The sequence below is a fragment of the Sphaerodactylus townsendi genome, linkage group LG16 (assembly GCF_021028975.2).
Source record: "Sphaerodactylus townsendi isolate TG3544 linkage group LG16, MPM_Stown_v2.3, whole genome shotgun sequence".
Classification (NCBI taxonomy): Eukaryota; Metazoa; Chordata; class Lepidosauria; order Squamata; family Sphaerodactylidae; genus Sphaerodactylus; species Sphaerodactylus townsendi.
The window spans coordinates 7,297,770-7,317,834 of record NC_059440.1 but is presented as its reverse complement, the minus strand read 5'-3'; the positions used below and the strand labels follow the sequence as shown (position 1 = coordinate 7,317,834).

Here is a 20,065-nt window from a genome sequence, read left to right as displayed (position 1 = left end):
CAGAAGCAAATCTAGTGCTCTGCACTGGGTCGTGGTCTCTTTGGGTCCATTCTGTTCCTCCTGGCTGGTAGTGACCTTGCTCAGTCAAGTTCTACACAGGCCCCTTCCGCACACGCAAAAAATGCGTTTTCAAACCACTTTCACAACTGTTTGCAAGTGGATTTTGCTATTCCGCACAGCTTCAAAGAGCACTGAAGAGCAGCAGTGGCGTAGTGGCTAAGAGCAGTGGCTAAGAACAGGTGCACTCTGAATCGGGAGGAACCGGGTTTGATTCCCACCTCGGCCGCTTGAGTTGTGGAGGCGTATCTGGGGAATTCAGATTAGCCTGGGCACTCCCACACACACCAGCTGGGTGACCTTGGGCTAGTCACAGCTTCTTGGAGCACTCTCAGCCCCACCCACCTCACAGGGTGTTTGTTGTGAGGAGGGAAGGGCAAGGAGATTGTAAGCTCCTTTGTGTCTCCTGCAGGAGAGAAAGGGGGGGATATAAATCCAAACTCTTCTTCTTCTTCTGAAAGCAGTTTGAAAGTGCACTATTCTGCATGTGCGGAATGAGCCACAGACAAGGGAGAAACGCAGGCAGGCCTCGAGGTAAAACCTTAAGCTGCCCGGAAACACTATTTTCCCAACTTCTGCGCCAGTGTTCTACGATATGGAGCTAATGGCCACCTAGCAAGTTCGCTGCACTGAGATAAGGTATGTGAAATCAACAAACTGTATCAGTGCTACACATTACGTGTTTTTGAACCATGGATTTTGAACAGCTGGATGGGGGCCCAGTTACGCAAGAGTTGCATTAAATGGTGTAGATTTGGTGTAGGAGCAGCAGTGGTGTAGGAGGTTAAGAGCTCGTGTATCTAATCTGGAGGAACCGGGTTTGATTCCCAGCTCTGCCGCCTGAGCTGTGGAGGCTTCTCTGGGGAATTCAGATTAGCTTGTGCACTCCCACACATGCCAGCTGGGTGACCTTGGGCTAGTCACAGCTTCTCGGAGCTCTCTCAGCACCGCCCACCTCACAGGGTGTTTGTTGTGAGGGGGGAAGGGCAAGGAGATTGTCAGCCCCTTTGAGTCTCCTGCAGGAGAGAAAGGGGGGATATAAATCCAAACTCTTCTTCTTCTTCTAGATCAGGAGCAATGTGTGAGTGGGTACCAACGAGCACAGGAATTACTTTTTGTTAAGTTACATTCTGCACTTGGGATAATAAAATAGTGTTTTAAACAATGGTTGCTGCTTGGAGAAAGCTTTGGATTTGGATATTGTTTAAAAAGGGGGGGATTGTGATAAAGGAATGCCATCAGGCTAGCTTGGCAAGTTCAAAATGGTGTAGTGGTTAAGGGCCAGCATGGTGTAGTGGTTAAGAGAAGGTGCACTCTAATCTGGAGAACCGGGTTTGATTCCCTGCTCTGCCACTTGAACTGTGGAGCCTGGTGAACTAGATTAGCTTGTGTACTCTAACACATGCCAGTTGGGTGACCTTGGGCTAGTCACAGTTCTTCAGAGCTCTCTCAGCCCCACCTACCTTACAGGGTGTTTGTTGTGAGGGGGAAAGGGAAAGAAGCTTGTAAGCCCCTTTGAGTCTTCTTACAGGAGAGAAAGGGGGGTATAAATCCAATTCTTCTTCATCATCTATAGTCAGGGATGCCGCAGGTCACAGAACCGGGCACAAAATTCAGCTCTGGATTTTAGTTTTGCCTAATTTCCAGTCCCTCTGATAGCAACAGCATGAATGGCAGGCAGGTGCTCTTCCGAACTCCGGGCTCTTTGCAAGCAGTGTCACACGCTAGCACAGCGGGGGGCCATATGCAAGTGTACGGTGACAGAAGCAAGAAGGGCAGCCACTAATCAGTACCCCTGTCGGCCGGGATTAAGCATTCCGTGTCTAACAGGACAGCGTGACCCTTCCTTTGCGGGCAAAGCCGGACTAAGACGAACAACAAAAACAAGCAGTGATTGCAAAATCCTGAACAATAAGGTGAACTGGGCTCATTTTGCAGAACAGAGACAAGCCAGCAGCTGTTAAGGCAGAGCTAGGAAACTCCAGGGATTCCTGGGGGGGGGGGAGGGAGGGGGGGCGGAGCTTGAGTGGTAAAACAGGCTCTAACAGGAAGAGACTTGCAGTTCAGATGGACCTCCAAGGCTGACCTAGATCATGATCGTGCCAGTCGCATTCCAGAGAGCCAGCGTGGTGTAGTAGTTAAGAGCAGGTGTACTCTAATCTGTGGAACCGGGTTAGATTCCCCCGCTCTGCCACTTGAGCTGTGGAGGATTATCTGGGGAACTAGATTAGCTTGTGCACTCCCACACATGCCAGCTGGGTGACCTTGGGCTAGTCACAGTTCTTTGGAGCTCTCTCAGCCCCACCTACCTCACAGGGTGTTTGTTGTGAGGGGGGAAAGGAAAGGAGATTGGAAGCCCCTTTGAGTCTCCTGCAGGAGAGAAAGGGGGGGGATATAAATCCAAACTCTTCTTCTTTTTCTTCTTCTTCTTAACAGCTTTCAGCTGCAGATGCTTTTCCAGAGGAGCCTGAAGTGTCTCTTGAACTCACGACGGTCCATGCACAATCAACCCCCCAATAACCTTGTAACCAATCAAAACCACAGAGGTCCTACACCCTACACCGACATGGCGAGTTTCAGGGAAGGGAACCAAAGATGTCCCAGTTTGCATGCAAGCCCCACAGAAGATCAGGAAGCGAAAAACGCTAAGCAGAGGAAAGGCAGGCCTACCTCCCCAGAACACAGGCAGGCTTTGAATTAGGAATCGCAAGAGCCCCTCCCGAGCCTCCACAGCCTCTGCCCCGCCAAGACAGCGAGCAGCCCCAGCACAGAGTGGCGGTTCTGGAAAGAGCCACAGAAAACGTGAAACGGTGACTTTGACACCCTCCAAACCACCCCAAGTGGAAAAGTGGGAAAGGACGATTTTAAGGAGGGCGAGGCCTCTGCTTGGATTGTCCCCTTTTCAAGCGGCCCGGCTCCGCTACTTTTCATAGAAGCTGAACGGGCAGAAATCAGGGCGCGGCTGGGGGTATCTCAGTGCCGGGGAACTTCACCTGATGATTTCGGCAGGCCAAAGTTGCCGCGAGAGGCACAGAGGGAAGGCCTGGGTTTCTACTCTCAGCACAATCGCCCCAAAGCAATGGTGCTTCCCAGGGGCGTAATGCCCATTGGGCAAGGTGGGCAGCTGCCCAGGGCACCACCTTGTGGGGAGCATCGAAATGCAGAGTTCGTTCTTGGGTATTTTTAGTGGTTTTCCACTATTGGCCTGCAGGAGGCGCAGTTTTTAGGCTAGCGGCACCAAATTTTCAGCGTATCATCAAGAGACTGTCCTTATGCTACCCCCCCAAGTTTGGTGCGGTTTGGTTCAGGGTGTCCAAAGTTATGGACTCCCAAAGGGGGAATCCCTCTTTGTTTCCAATGGGAGCTGGATTAGGACATGGGGGCTACAGCCTTGAGGGCCAGAATCCTTAGCCCCCCTGGAACCAAACCCACCAAACCTGGGGGGGATCAAAAGGGAAGTTCCCTGATGAGGCCCCGAAAGTTTTGAGACTGTGCCTTCAGAAATATGCGCCTTAAACCCCATTGACAGCAATGCAGAAAACTCACTGCAGAACAAAGATATTCTTAAAGTGTAAATTTCTGGAGCAGATGGATGCACACACCAAACTTAGGCATCTGAGACTGCCGGTGATGGTGCATTTCTCAGTTTGTATTAGGTTTCAGTCCATGGCTGATCCTGCAAAGGGTAGCCCCCATCTCCTTAGCAAAGAATGGGGGATGGAGCACCCCCTTTGAAGGTCTATAACTTTGGACTCCCTAAACCAAACTGCACCAAACTTGGGGGGTCCCATAAAGACAGTTTCCAGATGATACCCTGAAATTTTGGTGCTGATACGTCCAAAAATGCGTCCTGGTACAAAAGAAAATTTGGTCGTGGTGGAGTGACCACCCATGGGGGGGGGGGGGGGGGCGGCAGCATCCAATTCAGGTTTTGCCCAGGGCTACAGTTTGCCTTGTTATGCCCCTGGTGCTTCCAGAAGACACGGCGCCTTCTGGAAGAACTCCCTGCCGCTGCTCACTGTCCGGCTGTGGAAGGTGGATGCTGGGGGTGTGTGCGTGCGTGCGTGTTTGCTCTCCCCTGCCACCTCCAGTTAGGCCTCTTTAAATTACCAGCCCTCCCACGCCTGCACTTGTCCATCTTTCCTTCCAAAGCCCATCTCCAGAGCTCGTGCAGGCGGCCCACGCAGAAAAACAACAAAATCGCAAAAACTGTACAACATCACTAAAATTACATTTAAAAAACGCAGCCGGGGCATAAACACGGGGCATTAAAACTTTTAGCAGGCTAAAACGATCCTCGTAAAAAGAGTCCACAGTCCAGAAGCAGACTATAGAAACAGTTGGCAGGATCTAAATCTTTTTAACTATCAGCCTGGGTTAAAAGAAATGTTTTGGCTTGCTGCCTAAAATGGAGTCGAGTAGGTACCAGACCACCATCCATAGGGGAATGTTTCCACATCTATGGGGCCATCACTGAAAAGGTCCTGCCTCCAGTGGCCACCAGTCTCATCTTGGCAGGTGGGGGCACAGACAGAAGGGCTAGATCAGGGGCCTGCAACCTGTGGCTCTCCAGATGTTCATGGACTACAAATCCCATCAGCCCCTGCCAGCTTGGCCAATTGAACATCTGGAGAGCCGCAGGTTGCAGATCCCTGGGCTAGACAGAGGGATCTTAACTGGCACTGCCCAGCCCACAAGAGAAGGCCATCTTTCCCACACACCCAAACCATTTCAAGCCCTTGACGGTTAAGAGTCAGCACTCTGAATCGTGCCTGGAAACCGGAACAGATCAGCACAGGAGTGACATGACCCCTATATCCCGCTCCTAACCTGACTTGAAGTTTCCAGACAGCTTTCAAAGGCAGCCCCCCCCCCCCCCCCCCCCCATGTTGGGCACCTTCCATGGGGAGGCATTAGTGAGGAAGGCAGAAAAGAACAGTCAGCCGGTGACTTAAGGGGAAGACAGTTCAACGCAGCCCCAGAGGAATCGAGGAAGCTACCTTGCATCAAGTGGACGGGTCTAGCTCGGGGTGGTTCGCTTGGAGTGGCGGCCGCTCCTGAAGGCCTCGGAAGCCTTTCCTAGCACCTGGAATTGGAGACGCTGGGGACTGAGCCCGGGACTCCCTGCATGCACAGCAGGTGCCCGTCCGCTAGCCAAAACCCAGCCACAGAAGGCCACAAGGCCGTGACACACACCGAGCCCAGCTCAGAATCAGCCAGTCCGACCGGCTGCTGAACTCCAGGGTCCCGGGCAGCAACTGGCTTTGCCTCGCACCCACTCTGCCAGGTCCTTCGCTCGGGATTGGCGTTCAGCCCCTCAGCCCCAGCAGCTCCCCCTGCAGAGCCCCAGATGAGCCACCCCTCCCCCATGTTCACCTTGATGACAACAGCCAACACGACTCCGAGAACGGCCAAGACAACGAGGCCAACCTTGCTTTTGCCGAACTTCTTCAGGACGAAGAACTTGGCCCAGTCCACCTTTTTCTGGCTGTTGGGCGGGTAGCGGAGCTTGTTCATGGCTTCCATGTTGAGGGACCTGACGAGGCAGGAGCGCTGGTGGGAGAAGGTCTTGAAGCTGAAGCGGCCGTGGTAGGCCCCCATCCCGCTGTTGCCTGGGCAAAGATCAAGGACACGCTCCGGTCAGCAGGGGCAAGGAGCAGAGGGGCCAGGGGCAGACGGGAGGGGATTTTGCTGTCGAGTCACAGCCGACTTGTGGCTACCCTGTAGGGCAGTGATGGCAAACCTTTTCGAGACCGAGTGCCCAAATTGCAACCCAACACCCACTTATTTATCGCAAAGTGCCAACACGGCAATTTAACCTGAATACCGAAGTTTCAGTTTAGAAACGCGTACTTCGGGAGTAAGCTTGGTGAAGCAACCGTGCAACACTTCAAATGGGTGAATCACGACCCTGGGAGGGTTTACTCAGAAGCAAGCCCCATTGCCAGCAACCGAGCTTACTCCCAGGTAAACGATCGTGCCCAGGCCAGCCTAGATATGTGTGTGTGTGGGGGTGGGTGGGTGGGTGATTTTCCGCCCCTCCACATGACAGACTCTGGGCACGTGTGCCCACAGAAAGGGCTCTGAGTGCCACCTCTGGCACCTGTGCCATAGGTTCGCCACCACTGCTGTAGGGTTTTCGAGGCAAGACTTTCAGAGGTGGTTTGCCCCTGCCTACCTCTGCTTGGGCTGGGAAAGTTCGGGAGGAACCGTGAGTGGCCCAGGGTCACCCGGCCAACTGCAGGCCTCTTCCCCGTGTCACTCTCCCAGTCACCTGGGCCTGTCTGGTCCTGAGGTTGACTGGTGGTGTCCCTTCAGACTAGTTAAGAATAGGCTCTTGGATCTTGATTTTCATAATTTGACTCTTGCTGCCAAGACAACCTGTTCTCCGACTACATTATTAATCCCACGCGAGCGTGGAATTATGGCAGCATATCTTCGTCTGCTGATTAATCCCACCCAGAGGAGAGCCTTGGCTACTGCAAGATGTAATGTGCTGCCATCAGCTCTGCTGGAGGGAAGATTTAAGAATATGGAATGTGCTAAAAGAGTTTGTTCCTGTGATATGACTACGGTCAAAACACTTGACCATTCTCTGTTTCTATGCCCTAAATACAATAAGATACACATGAAATACATGAATTCCATTTTCTTGCAATGTTCTCAGTGGCATGAGTGTTATAAGATACCCAATCTCCTGAACGGCTCTGATGGGCTCTTTTGTGAAACTGTTGCAAGTTTTATACTGGAAATCAGTAGTTTTAACTGCATTTCTTAACCTTGTTTGGTTTTAAAATTTTGTCCTGTTTTATATGCCAATAAAGGCTTGTGTTGTTGTGACTGGTGGCATCCAGACTCCGCCTCCGGTCTGTCTGGGTGATCAGGGCCCTGTCGGACCTCTTGCCACCTTGCTGGAGATCGTCGGTGTTGCCTGGGGCAGTCCCGGCGGCTGCCGGCCCCATCCAGGGGCCTCAGGCGAGCGGGGCCACGGGGTTACCCCTGCGGGTGCCCAGGAGCTTGCCCGACACTGCGGCGCTGGCCCCTGAACATCCAGCCAGCCTCTCCTGGATAAGCCAGCTCTTCTCCCCGGCGTCCTGGGCTTGCCCCTTGGCCCTGGGTGAGTTGCGGGGGGCTGGGGGGGCGGTGCCAGGAAGGCGTCCAGGGAGGGGAGGATCCCCGACCCCAGACACGCAGTGCGTAAAGATCATAGAAAATTCCAGTGGTGGGATCCAAAAATTTTAGTAACAGGTTCCCATAGTGGTGGGATTCAAACAGTGGCGTAGCACCCATGGGGCTGGGCGGGGAACGACAGGGGTGTGGCCAGGCATTTCGGGGGAGGGGCATTAATAATTTTTCTGTTACTGTAAAAAACTCTTACTGTAAAAAAAGTTCCCAATTTCCAGCTGATATCTTTCTGTCCATAATTTAAACTCATTATAGCAAGTCCTATCGTCTACTGCCAACAGAAACAACTACTTCTCCTCTAACTGACTGCCTGTCAATTACTTAATACTTTCAAATAATTTTGTTTCTAGAAATCAAAAGAAGGATACTTTCCTTACACAAGAAACTTTACCATATTTCTAAAACATGTTTTTAAAACAGCCCAACAGGGAGAATTATCCCGTTTTCTACCTTCGCTAACCAGCCACATAGGAAACAACAGGACCTAATGGAATTTCTAACGGAAAAGCGGACCCAATGAGTAACCCCCTCTCGGCACACACAAATAATTAGTAACCCACTTTCGGGAACTGGTGAGAACCTGCTGAATCCCACCTCTGGATAATTCTCACATTTGTTTGGGACTGTATCCTAATCATACAATTTTCTCGACCGCTGCACCTAAATTGTCCATGCAGACATCTTTTTCTGAGACAGAGCGTAGTACTCAACTTCTTTTTTAAAAATTAATTGTTGACAGTGTGGAAGGCAGAACGGTATGGCCCGCTCTCGCCAGCTCCAGGAAGGTAAGCAGGGTCAGAAGGGTGACCACAGGGAAGGCTCTGCAAAGGGAGGCCATGGCAAAACCTTCCTGGAGCACCTTCCTTATGAGGAGAGGCTGCAGCGTTTGGGACTCTTTAGTTTGGAGAGGAGACGTCTGAGGGGGGATATGATTGAAGTCTATAAAATTATGCATGGGGTAGAAAATGTTGACAGAGAGAAATGTTTCTCTCTTTCTCACAATACTAGAACCAGGGGGCATCCATGGAAAATGATGGGGGGAAGAATTAGGACTAATAAAAGGAAACACTTCTTCACGCAACGTGTGATTGGTGTTTGGAAGATGCTGCCACAGGAGGTGGTGATGGCCACTCACCTGGATAGCTTTAAAAGGGGCTTGGACAGATTTATGGAGGAGAAGTTGATCTATGGCTCCCAATCTGGATCCTCCTTGATCTGAGATTGCAAATGCCTTAGCAGACCAGGTGCTCGGGAGCAGCAGCAGCAGCAGGCCATTGCTTTCACCTCCTGCACGTGAGCTCCCAAAGGCACCTGGTGGGCCACTGCGAGTAGCAGAGTGCTGGACTAGATGGACTCTGGTCTGATCCAGCTGGCTGTTTCTTATGTTCTTAAGGCCATTGCTTTCACATCCTGCGTGTGAGCTCCCACAGGCACCTGGTGGGCCACTGCGAGTAGCAGAGTGCTGGACTAGATGGACTCTGGTCTGATCCAGCAGGCTCTTTCTTATGTTCTTAAAACCGCCTCTTGAAATCCCACTGATGGGGTTGCTAGAAGTCGGGTGCAACTCGATGGCACTTTAGACCAGCAGACAGACCCCACACGGAATGCCACCACTCCCTCCCTATTCTGTCCACAGCAGCCCTCTCTTCTCCCCCCACCAACTGGGGAAGGGGCTTTCTAAACATGCTCTGCTCCCAAAACCCAGCAAAATGCTCCACCAGGGACCACTGCAAGGCTCATTCCGCACATGCAGAATAATGCACTTTCAAACTGCTTTCAGTGCTCTTTGAAGCTGTGCGGAATGGCAAAATCCACTTGCAAACAGTTGTGAAAGTGGTTTGAAGACGCATTATTTTGCGTGTGCGGAAGGGGCCCAAGCTCCAGAGCAAATCGGCCTTCCTGTGGCACAACATGCAAGATCCAGGGAAGCCGCAGCTGCCGATCCAACAGGGTTTGGCAAATAGTGGGGGAAAGGTCCCCCCCCAACACTGCCCCACGGGCTGTCAACTCACCAACGCCCCCAAAAGGCAAGCTGTGCAGGGTAAAATGCATCATGACGTCGTTGGCCGTCACGCCTCCGCTGGAAGTCTCGGCAATCATCCTTTTGATGACCTAGAGAGAAGAAGAAGAAGAGTTTGGATTTATTTCCCCCCTTTCTCTCCTGCACGAGACTCAAAGGGGCTTATAATCTCCTTGCCCTTCCCCCCTCACAACAAACACCCCGTGAGGTGGGTGGGGCCGAGAGAGCTCCGAGAAGCTGTGACTCGCCCAAGGTCACCCAGCTGGCATGTGTGGGAGTGTACAGGCTAATCTGAATTCCCCAGATAAGCCTCCACAGCTCAGGTGGCAGAGCTGGGAATCAAACCTGGTTCCTCCAGATTAGATACACGAGCTCTTAACCTCCACAGAGAGAGAGGAAGAGCGGCAAGCAGAGGTCAGTTTTACATCAACAGAGCAATCGCCCTGCCTGGGGAGGGGGTGTCATGGTCCCACTGACAACATTCGGGTCATAAGAAATATCAAGTTTTGGGATGTGCAACACAAAACCCAACCAACCCAACCCCTCGGAAGAAGCGAGAGCAATTTACGACGCTGCCTGCACTCGTGTGTCCTTAAATAGCTTTAACAAATCTACACGGAGAAACCAGCAAACGTGCATTTAAAACATCCGTGAAAGAATCAGAAGGCAAATGACTGAACAAAAATCCTCCAAGCGGAAGTATTAACACCATTAAATCATCTCTCCGGCTCAATTAACTTGTCAAGCGAGTTTCAATAAAAGTTGGCTCAGTTTCACAACCATCCCTGCCAGCGGGGTTACTGCTGAAATTTGGGGGAGGAAACAAATCCAGAGGCATCGGTCATTGTCGGTGGGTCATGAGATTTTTTGGCATGGAGATCCAAGGGGAAGCCCAAGGGGGAATCTTTGCATGCGGGCGTGGGAGATGGCAGCAGATTTCTCATGCCCATTTTACAGAAGATGCTAGGAAAGTAAGTTGCCCAAGCAGAGGCGTAGCTGGGCCATATTGCACCCGGTAAGCACTTTGTGTTTTCCGCCCCCCTCCTTTGCGGCACCCAACGCCCCCCCCCAACTTATCTTAGTTCAGCGTGGAAAAGCAGCCTGTTCCCTTCAGGCTGAAAACGGCCTGGTGGGAACTACACTTCCCATGAGACCTTGGGGCTTGCAAGGTCTCCTGGGAAATGTAGTTCCCACCAGGCCGTTTTCAGTCTGAAGGGAACAGGCCGCTTCTCCAGCCTGTACTGTTTCAGTAAGGTAAGTGTGGGGGCAGAGGGGGTGCTGCGGGGGGGTGGGGGAGTAGAGTGCTGCGGGGGGCGATCCCCCCCAGGCATGCACCCAGTGCAGCGCGCACCCCTGGTAGCTCCGCCTCTGTGCCCAAGGCCACTGAATGAGTTGAGGAGAGACTCCAACCAAGACGGATGTAATTAGAACCAAAACCCTGGCGCTGGGGCAGCCCCTTGCCAAACCTGAGGCCCCAAACGTACCGCCTTGTCTTTGGCAAAGACATACAGGGCCAACGGCTTCTCCCGGTGGTTGATGAACTGGATGGCCTCGTCAATGTTCTTCACAGAGACAATCGGGAGGATGGGGCCAAAGATCTCCTCCTGCATGACCTTGGAGTTGGGATCCACATCGGTGAGGATGGTTGGCGCTAGAAGGACAGGCAGATAGTGAACACAGGATACAAAATGGGCAAAGCAGAGAAATCGGGAATGGTTTTACAGGGCCGGGGAGAGCCCTATTCAGTTAAGAACATAAGAACTAGCCAGCTGGATCAGACCAGAGTCCATCTAGTCCAGCACTCTGCTGCTCGCAGTGGCCCACCAGAAATTAACCCCAACATAATCTTTCCTTCCTTGCAGAGGATCATCTGGCCTGAGGTGTTGTGTGGCACCGTGGGCAACATTGTCAACGGGATTGCGAACTATGTCTTCCTGTATGAGCTGGAGATGGGGGCCAGGTGAGGAAGCCCCGAGACGCTTGGAGAGCATCGCACAATGGTGTGGTTTTTCTTCCTTTGCCTGTGGGATCGAGGAATGTGGAATGCATACCCTCATCTGATCAGATTTCAGAAGCTAAGCTGGGTCAGTACTTGGAAGGGTGATCTCGAGAGAGACTGCGGAGGAAGGCAGTGGCAAACTATCTCTGCTCAGGCACATGCCTTGAAAAGCCCACCAGGGGTCACTATAAGTTGGCTGTGACTTGACAGCATTTTACACACATGTGGGCTCAACGTCCATCCCCAAATCTTAAGAACATAAGAAAGAGCCTGCTGGATCAGACCAGAGTCCATCTAGTCCAGCACTCTGCTACTCGCAGTGGCCCACCAGGTGCCTTTGGGAGCTCACGTGCAGGATGTGAAATCAATGGCCTGCTGCTGCTGCTGCTCCTGAGCACCTGGTTTGCTAAGGCATTGGCAATCTCAGATCAAGGAGGATCCAGATTGGGAGCCATAGATCAACTTCTCCTCCATCAATCTGTCCAAGCCCTTTTTAAAGCTATCCAGGTTAGTGGATAGTTATGGCGCTTAGTATCAAATCTCTACATGATGCATTGGGAAACACACTGAACTTTCCATTGCTCTGATTAGAAGAAAGAGGAGGGGGGGGATTTGGATTTATACCCCACCTTTCTCTCCTGTAAGGAGGCTCAAGGTGGCTTACAAACTCCTTTCCCTTCCTCTCCCCACAACAGACACCTTGCGAGGTAGGTGGGACTGAGAGAGTTCCGAAGAACCGTGACTAGCCCAAGGTCGCCCAGCAGGAATGCGGAAACACATCTGGTCCACCAGATAAGCCTCCACCACTCAGGTGGAGGAGTGGGGAACCAAACCCGGTTCTCCAGATTAGAATTCACCTCTCTTAACCACTACACCACGCTGGCTCTCATGATATTGCCAGTAAACCTTTCTCTAGCTGTCACACTCTCCCGATATCCTTAGATGGGCCATATTGACATCTCATGCTTCCAGCCTTCTCTATGAAAACTCTCTGCCCTGGATTAACCGCCAATTTCAGGGAGTGACGGAAAACATTCTCACACATGCAACAGCAGTCTCCAAAATGCAAATTTGTGTTGTGTGAAAGTGGCCGCAGGTAGCAACAGATGGTGTTCCAAACTGCTCACCAAACTTTCAACAATTCATTCTGGGGCAATGGACCCAACCACTTGGGTCATCTTTGGAGGCCCTGATTTGGGGGTCTCTGCCACTTGAAACTAGCTGAGTGGCAACCTGAGAAAGGGTATTTTTAGTTGTGGCACCAAAACCTTGAAACTTCCACGCCAAGGAGATCTGCCTGTCTGTCTCTATGGAGCAGCGGTGGCGTAGGAGGTTAAGAGCTTGTGTATCTAATCTGGAGGAACCAGGTTTGATTCCCAGCTCTGCTGCCTGAGCTGTGAAGGCTTATCTGGGGAATTCAGATTAGCCTGGGCACTCCCACACACGCCAGCTGGGTGACCTTGGGCTAGTCACAGCTTTTCCAAGCTCTCTCAGCTCCACCCACCTCACAGGGTGTTTGTTGTGAGGGGGGAAGGGCAAGGAGATTGTCAGCCCCTTTGAGTCTCCTACAGGAGAGAAAGGGGGGATATAAATCCAAACTCTTCAAACTCTTCTTCTTCAAACTCTTCCGCCAATGGGGGTTTTGTGTGTATTTTGTTTGGACTTCCCTCACTAACTCGTTACCCCTCCTCCCGTTTGAATGTTCTGACGCGTTTATTCATTTATTTCATATACTTCATTTCTACTCTGCTTTTTTTCTCCAACAGGAGAGAAGGGACTGGTTTATACGCTTTTGAAGTGTTTCAATCATATTTTATTTAAATGTTATATATTTATTTGTCCATTCAATGCTTTTACGTTTCTCAAGCGCGTGAATGTTCATCACCTCGAGGACGTTGAGGTGGGTGGAAGCGTAACAGAGGATGTCTCCAATAAATAAAATCAATAACTTGGTGCTGACTCTCGCCACAGGGAGGCACTCCTTTCTAGCCTAGCTGCCCAGCAAAGATGTAATGCACATTTCTTGCAGTTCAGCTGGTGACCGACAAATGTTTCTGTTACCGCCCTTTCAAAAGGGCAGCACAAGGCAGACTGCAGAACTGGTCACCTTGCAAATATTTGGTCATTAAGTCAGCCGGGAGACGTCCCCAGCTGGAGTAAACACCACTGTTGTCCGATTAGACCAGGGGTAGGGAACCTTTAACACTCAAAGAGCCATTTGGACCCGTTTTCCATGGGAAAAGAAAACACTTGGAGCCGCAAATAATTTTTGACATTTAAAATAAAGATAACACTGTATATATTGGGGTTTTTTTTACCTTTTATTCCACTCATTCTGAGAAGCGCATGGATGCACCCGCCCTGCTGCCTGTAGGGCGGGCAAGGATGGGGCCAGTGGCTTGGCCTTGCCGGCCGCTGGGAAAGCGCCCGCCCCGCTTGAACGGGGTGGGCAAGAGGGGAAGCCCAGCCGGCCACGGGCAATTGGTGCGCCCGCCCTGCTGCCTCGGCTCGTGGAGCTGCAGTGCAAGGGCAGAAGAGCCGCAGGTTCCCTACCCCTGGATTAGACGGTTGGGCAGACCAGAAGACTAATCAACAAAGCCATTTCTCCAAGGGCACCCCCATTCCTTCCATTTCTCCTCCGTTTGCACACACAAAATACCATCTCAAAACACATCCCACTGAGAGAGGCGTAAAAGACTGCTTTTTCCAGCCAGCCACTCGCGATCCACAGAATACCCAACTGAGCCCGGCCCTACCTATAAACCGGGTGGTTTCATCCGCTTCCCCGCCATAGGTGATCTTCTGCCCTTCCAGCAACCCCATGAGTCTCTTGAAGTGCCGCGTGGTCACTATCCTTTCATAGTCTGGGGACTTCTTTACGTCTTCGCCGTAATATTCCTGCAAAAGGAGGAGTCGGTGATTACCGGGACCGAGTCTCCTGCTTGTTTAGTCGCATCACTTTGCTACTTGCCTTCCCTATGGGATAGGCCAGTGGTGGCTAACCTATGGCACTCCAGATGTTCATGGACTACATTTCCCATCAGCCCCTGTGCCAGCATGGCCAAGAGAACAGGGTTTGCCCTAAGGCAATAAATGAGCTTTGTCCACATTGGGTGTTTTGGCCCCGAGGCTAAATGTTTCCAGTAGCTCTGCAGGTGGCTGGTCTTTCAGCCCCTTTGATGACACCCATCCAGGGAGAACAGCACTGTCTCCATTGACCAGGAAGGGCCTCTAAGCCCCTCCCTGGGCGGGGGGGGGGGGCACAGAAAAGCTTTTCCAACTTTGGTTTCCCAGGAGCCGTTTGAAGGGTGAGAACCTGCCCCATCAACGGGAAAACACCAAAGAGACTTCCGTGCATGGACGTCGTCAAACTACTTTGCTCCTCCACAAAGGAATTTCGTCCATTATTATTATTCATTGTTTATTTGATTTAGAACCTCGTCCTCCCTGGCTAAAGCTGGACTCAGGGTGGGCTAACGTGCCTGTTTAAAACACAGCCGTGAACAACGTCGAGAAATAAACAATTAAAATGTTCCCAGAAAATATCAACGACGGCGACTGAAAACATCTTACCCACATCACATTTCCAATCCCTCGCCCTAGTTTTGTAAGATTGTGTGGGCGAGGAAGGTGGGGTAGGGTTGGACACTAGTCCAAGGGAATACGATGTTACTACAGATTAACTTAATGTGAAGCCCCAGATCTTTAGACAATCACCAAACTCTAGATCAGGGGTTTGCCACCTGCAGCTTTCCAGATGTTCACAGACTACAAATCCCATCAGCCCCTGCCAGAATGGCCAACTGACCAGGATGGCAGGGGCTGATGGGAATTGTAGTCCATGAACATCTGGAGAGCCGCAGGTTGCAGACCCCTGCTCTGGATATTGGACCAGAAGTCTTTATTGGCAGACATCGGATGGCATAGCTAGTGAAAGCCAGTTCTGTCTTTGGGTAGAACCTTTTATCACCCCGTTCCCTTCTTTCCATCTTCCCCCCCCTTCTCACGCCATATCAAAGACAGTGTGAAACAGAACTGGAATGTTACAGCCACTATTCTCCTCAAGGCCAGCGTGAAAGAAAAGAGCAGTGTCCAACACAGCTCTTCCTGACACAATGTCAATTATAAGTCCGGCAGAATAACTCGGTCTTACAGGCTCTGTGAAATTGATTTATATCTCACAGGGTCCTGACATCTACCGAGAGTGAGCTCTACCGATGGGAGCCAGGGCTGAAGAAGCCCCGGCTTTGGTGGACGACAGCTGAACGTCCTTGATTTTATGGACAAGCCCCACACGGTATATGCTAGAAAGGCACAGGCCGGCCAACCTTCACAACGCAGACCCCCATGGACACCAGCAACGGGCCTGCTGAGCTGACACTCACCGTCAAGGCCTTCTTTACCCCCTCCACTATCCGGCCTTGAAGGGACTGGTCGCAGAGGACGTAGTCGGGGGCAATGCAGGTCTGGCCACAGTTCATGTATTTCCCCCACGCGACCCGTCTGAAAGGGAAGACAAGAAAACAGGAAAAGGGGATGACATTCTGCAAACACAGAAGGAGTCGCCAACTTGGGTTCTGGAGGGCCAGCCCGAGACTTACCACCTCCGGTGGGCACATAAGAACACAAAGGAGAAGAAATGTTAAAATACATATTTGTGTTTTTTACTCATGTATGTCGTTTGCGCGCCAAGTCCCGTCAAGCCACTTCCGACTCACAGTGACCTTTATGAATATCAACATTTTCCAAACGTCCAATTATGGACAGCCTTGCTCAGGTCTTGCAAAGTGAGGGTCGTGGCTTCCTTGAGGGAATCAATCCGTCTCATGTTGGGTCTTCTGCTGCCTTCAACCATTCCTAGCATTATTGTCTTTCCCAGTGACCCTTGGTCTTCTCATAATGTGACCACGGTACAGCAGAAGGAGAAGAAGGAGAAGAAGGAGAAGGTGAAGGAGGAGGAGAAGAAGGAGGAGGAGGAGGAGAAAAAAGGAGAAGAAGAAGAAGTGTAGTAGTAGTTTGGATTTATATCCCCCTTTATCTCCTATGAGGACACTCAAAGGGGCTTCCAATATCCTTTCCCTTCCCATCCCCAAACAAACACCTTGTGAGGTGGGTGGGGCTGAGAGAGCTCCGAAGAGCTGTGATTAGCCCAAGGTCACCCAGCTGGCGTGTGTCGGAGTGCACTCTAGTTCCCCAGATAAGGCTTTACAGCTCAAGTGGCAGAGCGGGGAATCAAACCTGGTTCTCCAGATTCGAACGCACCTGCTCTGAACCACTATGCCACAGTTGGAAGTTTCAGGAAAGAGAAAGGTGAGGCGTTACTTGGAAGTCCAGCCAGCTGGCAAGGGAAGCAACTATAACCTGACCGATCTCCTGGCCCCGAAGGGTTGGAACCCCATGCAATATCTTATAGGCCTCGTTCACACTCAAGCCCCCTCCCCTGAGCAGCAGAAGGGTCTGGGCATAAGTAGAAGGCTGTGGGGAGGGGCTGCGAAATTCATTTCTCCCTTTCCTTACACAGCATTCTTTTCCCCTGTTTAATCATCACAACAGGAGGCAGGCTATGCCAAGACATGGGACGAGCCCAAGGTCACCCAGCTGGTGTGTGTTGGGAGTGCATAGCCTAATCTGAATTCCCCAGATAAGCCTCCACAGCTCAAGCGGCAGAGCAGGGAATCAAACCAGGTTCCTCCAGACCAGAGTGCACCTGCTCTTAACCACTACGCCGCTGCTGATCTCGAGGGGTTAATGGGTCCCCTGTTGGGGATCCCTGCCTTAAAGTTTGATGTCTTCGGACAGCACATAAGAAATGTGCTTTTATCTTCCAACAGTAATTTAATATCTAAGCTGTCACTGGCCACAGTGAGATTAAAGTAGCCAAAGTGATGCATCCAAGGATCGATGGTCAACCTTCTAATGTCAGAACTGAGCACACTGATCAGGCATTGGCCAGTAGAGCCAGCACGGGTCAGCCAGTGTCCCCAGACCCTGCTGCTACAGTGTCCCAATCGGAGCCCCTTGATGAAGAACGTGTGACCACGAGAGCTGATCTCATGAACCGAGCGCCTGTTGCAGAAGAGCTGAAAGTGATCCCAAAGTCTTAGCAGAAGCGGGGCCTTGAGCTGCTGGCCAAAGAATTCAGGTGGCCTCAACTGAACAGCTGCGAGAAGAACAACCCGGCTCCTCCCCTGCCTGGCATCGTTGGCAGAGATAAGAAGGGAGAAAGAGGTGCTTTCTGGTGGCGGAGTGAAGACGTGGTTCTCGGGCGGGGGCCGGTGTTCTCTCGTTCCAGATAAAGAGCCAATGATAAGAGCAGCTTAGAAACTACAGAGGGAGGCGAAGGATTAGCTTGAGGCAACCGACAGCCACAGAAGGCAGCAGCTGACATGGAACATGCCCAGAACTGTTGCAGATGACGCCTTACTGCGAGGGTCGCCAAGAGATTTCTTTCGAGCGATCAGCAGAGCGTGCTTGCCCCAAAAGGTCCATGAAGAAGAATTTGAAGAAGAAGAATTAGAAGAAGAATTAGAAGAAGAATTAGACTTAGAAGAAGAATTAGAAGAAGAATTAGAAGAAGAATTAGAATTAGAATTAGAATTAGAAGAAGAGGAGGAGGAGGAGGAGGAGTTTGGATTTATATCTCCCCTTTCTCTCCTGTAGGAGACTCAAAAGGGCTTACAATCTCCTTTCCCTTCTTCTCGCATCCCAACAAACACCCTGTGAGGTGGGTGGGGCTGAGAGGGCTCAGAAGAACTGTGACTAGCCCAAGGTCACCCAGCTGGCGTGTGTGGGAGTGCACAGCCTAATCTGAATTCCCCAGATAAGCCTCCACAGTTCAGGTGGCAGAGCGGAGAATCAAACCTGGTTCCTCCAGATTAGAATGCACCTGCTCTTAACCATTATGCCACTGCTGCTCATCAGATTTGGATCTATACCTCGCTTTTCTCAACTGCAAGGCCTCTCAAAGCGGCTTACAATCCTCTCCCACAGCAAACACCCTGTGAGGTAGGTGGGGCCGAGAGAGTTCTGAGAGAACTGTGACTGCCCCAAGGTCAGCAGGCTTCATGTGTAGGAGCAGGGAAACAAAATCGAGTTTGCCAGATAAGAGTCTGCCACTCATATGGAGGAGCGGGGAGTCAAACCCGACCCCCAGATTAGAGTACACCTACTCTTAACCACTTCACCACGCTGGCTCCACATCAGCCTCGGCCTAGGCTTTGTTTTAATGCATAAGTATCGAACTCAGGCCCTCCGGATGTTCGTGCACTGCTGTTCCCAGCAGCCCCTGCTAGCATGGCCAACTGGCCCTGTTGGCATGGACTGATGGGAATCGTAGTCCATGAACACCTGGAGAGTTTGACGCCTATGTTTTAAGGCACAGGTGTCAAATTCGCGGCCCTCCAGATGTTCATGAACTACAATTCCCATCAGCCCTTGCCAATATAGCCAATACTCATATTGGGAGGGACTGATGGGAATTGTAGTCCATGAACACCTGGAGGGCCTGAGTTTGACACCTATGTTGGCATGCCGGAAGAGGAGCTCAGGGTATTTTCATTGCTGTGAAGCAGCTCTGCATAAAGAAAACCCAGAAAGCCCTTGCCTTACGAGCACAAGTCCCCAGCCCTTTGGAGCCTGAGGACATCTTTGGAGTTGTGACGCAGGTCAGCGGCTGCAAACACAAAATGGCTCCCTCAGGAGATGGCGCCGACCACAAACTATCAGAGTGCGAGGTCATGCATAACTCAGACAGCGGTCCTTCAACATTCCAGGCAGAAGCAGTTTAACGGGATGCCTTTCCAGAGGGGCAAGCTGTTTAAAAACGTTTTCTTGCCTACGCACCGCTTTCTTGCAGTTGCGCAACCAAGATCTTTGTGCTGTGATGGCAGCTGCCGTCACAGCAACGTATTAGTGAGCCAGTGCGCTACAGTGGTTAAGAGCAGGGGGGCTATACTGCAGAGAACTGGGTTTGTTTCCCCACTCCTACGCCTGACGCTTGCTGGGTGACCTCGGTTAGGCACAGTTCTCTGCAAACTCTTTCAGCCCCACCGACCTCACAGGGAGAGGAAGGGAAGGAGCTGGTAAGTCGCTTTGAGACTCCTTACAGGAGAGAAAGGGGGACATAAATCCAAAAAACTCCTCCTTCTCCTCCCCCCCTCCTCCTCCTCCATCTGCCCTGACCATCAGAAACCCTGCTGGGCAAAAACTCTACTACTTCCCTCCCACTTTCTAAAAACACTTAATGGGCACCAGGAGAGGTGTTAGGGTGTATCCTGTTGGGCATCCCTGCTTTGATGTCTCCAGACAGCACATTAAACAAACTGGATCTGCCTAGACAGGCCTTCCCATCACGCCTTCCAACTCAGCATTGTCTGTGCCCTAGAGCACAGGTGTCAAACTCGCGTCCCTCGAGTTGTTATGGACTACAATTCCCATCATCCCCTGCCAGCGATGCTGGCAGGGGATGATGGGAATTGTAGTCCACAACATCTCGAGGGACGCAAGTTTGACACCAGCGCCCGAGAGCATCTCTGCTTGGTTTTCAGAAGCAGAAAAAGAAGAGTTGGATTTATCTCCCCCCTTTCTCTCCTGTAAGGAGACTCAAAGGGGATTAAAAACTCCTTTCCCTTCCCCCCACAACAAACACCCTGTGAGGTGGGGGGGGGGGGGTTGAGAGAGCTCCCAAGAACTGTGACTAGCCCAAGGTCACCCAGCTGGCGTGTGTGGGAGTGCACAGGCTAATCTGAATTTCCCAGATAAGCCTGCACAGCTCAAGCGGCAGAGCGGGGAATCAAACCCGGTTC

General features: G+C 51.5%; 1 protein-coding gene across 12 annotated transcripts in view; it reads right to left on the bottom strand.

Moving 5' to 3' along the window:
- ALDH3A2 (aldehyde dehydrogenase 3 family member A2) overlaps nucleotides 1-20,065 on the bottom strand; it is a 41,126-nt gene that overhangs the window by 2,042 nt on the left and 19,019 nt on the right. For 8 of the 12 annotated variants that reach the window (XM_048519028.1, XM_048519025.1, XM_048519029.1 and 5 more), the window contains 6 exons: nucleotides 15,647-15,764; nucleotides 14,018-14,159; nucleotides 10,747-10,913; nucleotides 9,255-9,354; nucleotides 5,434-5,669; nucleotides 2,728-2,838 (listed from right to left, as the gene is read on the bottom strand). In XM_048519028.1, the coding sequence (XP_048374985.1) occupies nucleotides 2,755-2,838; nucleotides 5,434-5,669; nucleotides 9,255-9,354; nucleotides 10,747-10,913; nucleotides 14,018-14,159; nucleotides 15,647-15,764 (847 nt within the window). In that variant the 3' untranslated portion in view covers nucleotides 2,728-2,754. Of the gene's footprint in view, nucleotides 1-2,727; nucleotides 2,839-5,057; nucleotides 5,144-5,433; nucleotides 5,670-9,254; nucleotides 9,355-10,746; nucleotides 10,914-14,017; nucleotides 14,160-15,646; nucleotides 15,765-20,065 lie in introns of all 12 variants that reach the window. The other 4 variants (XM_048519034.1, XM_048519035.1, XM_048519038.1 and 1 more) reach the window with 4 other exon arrangements.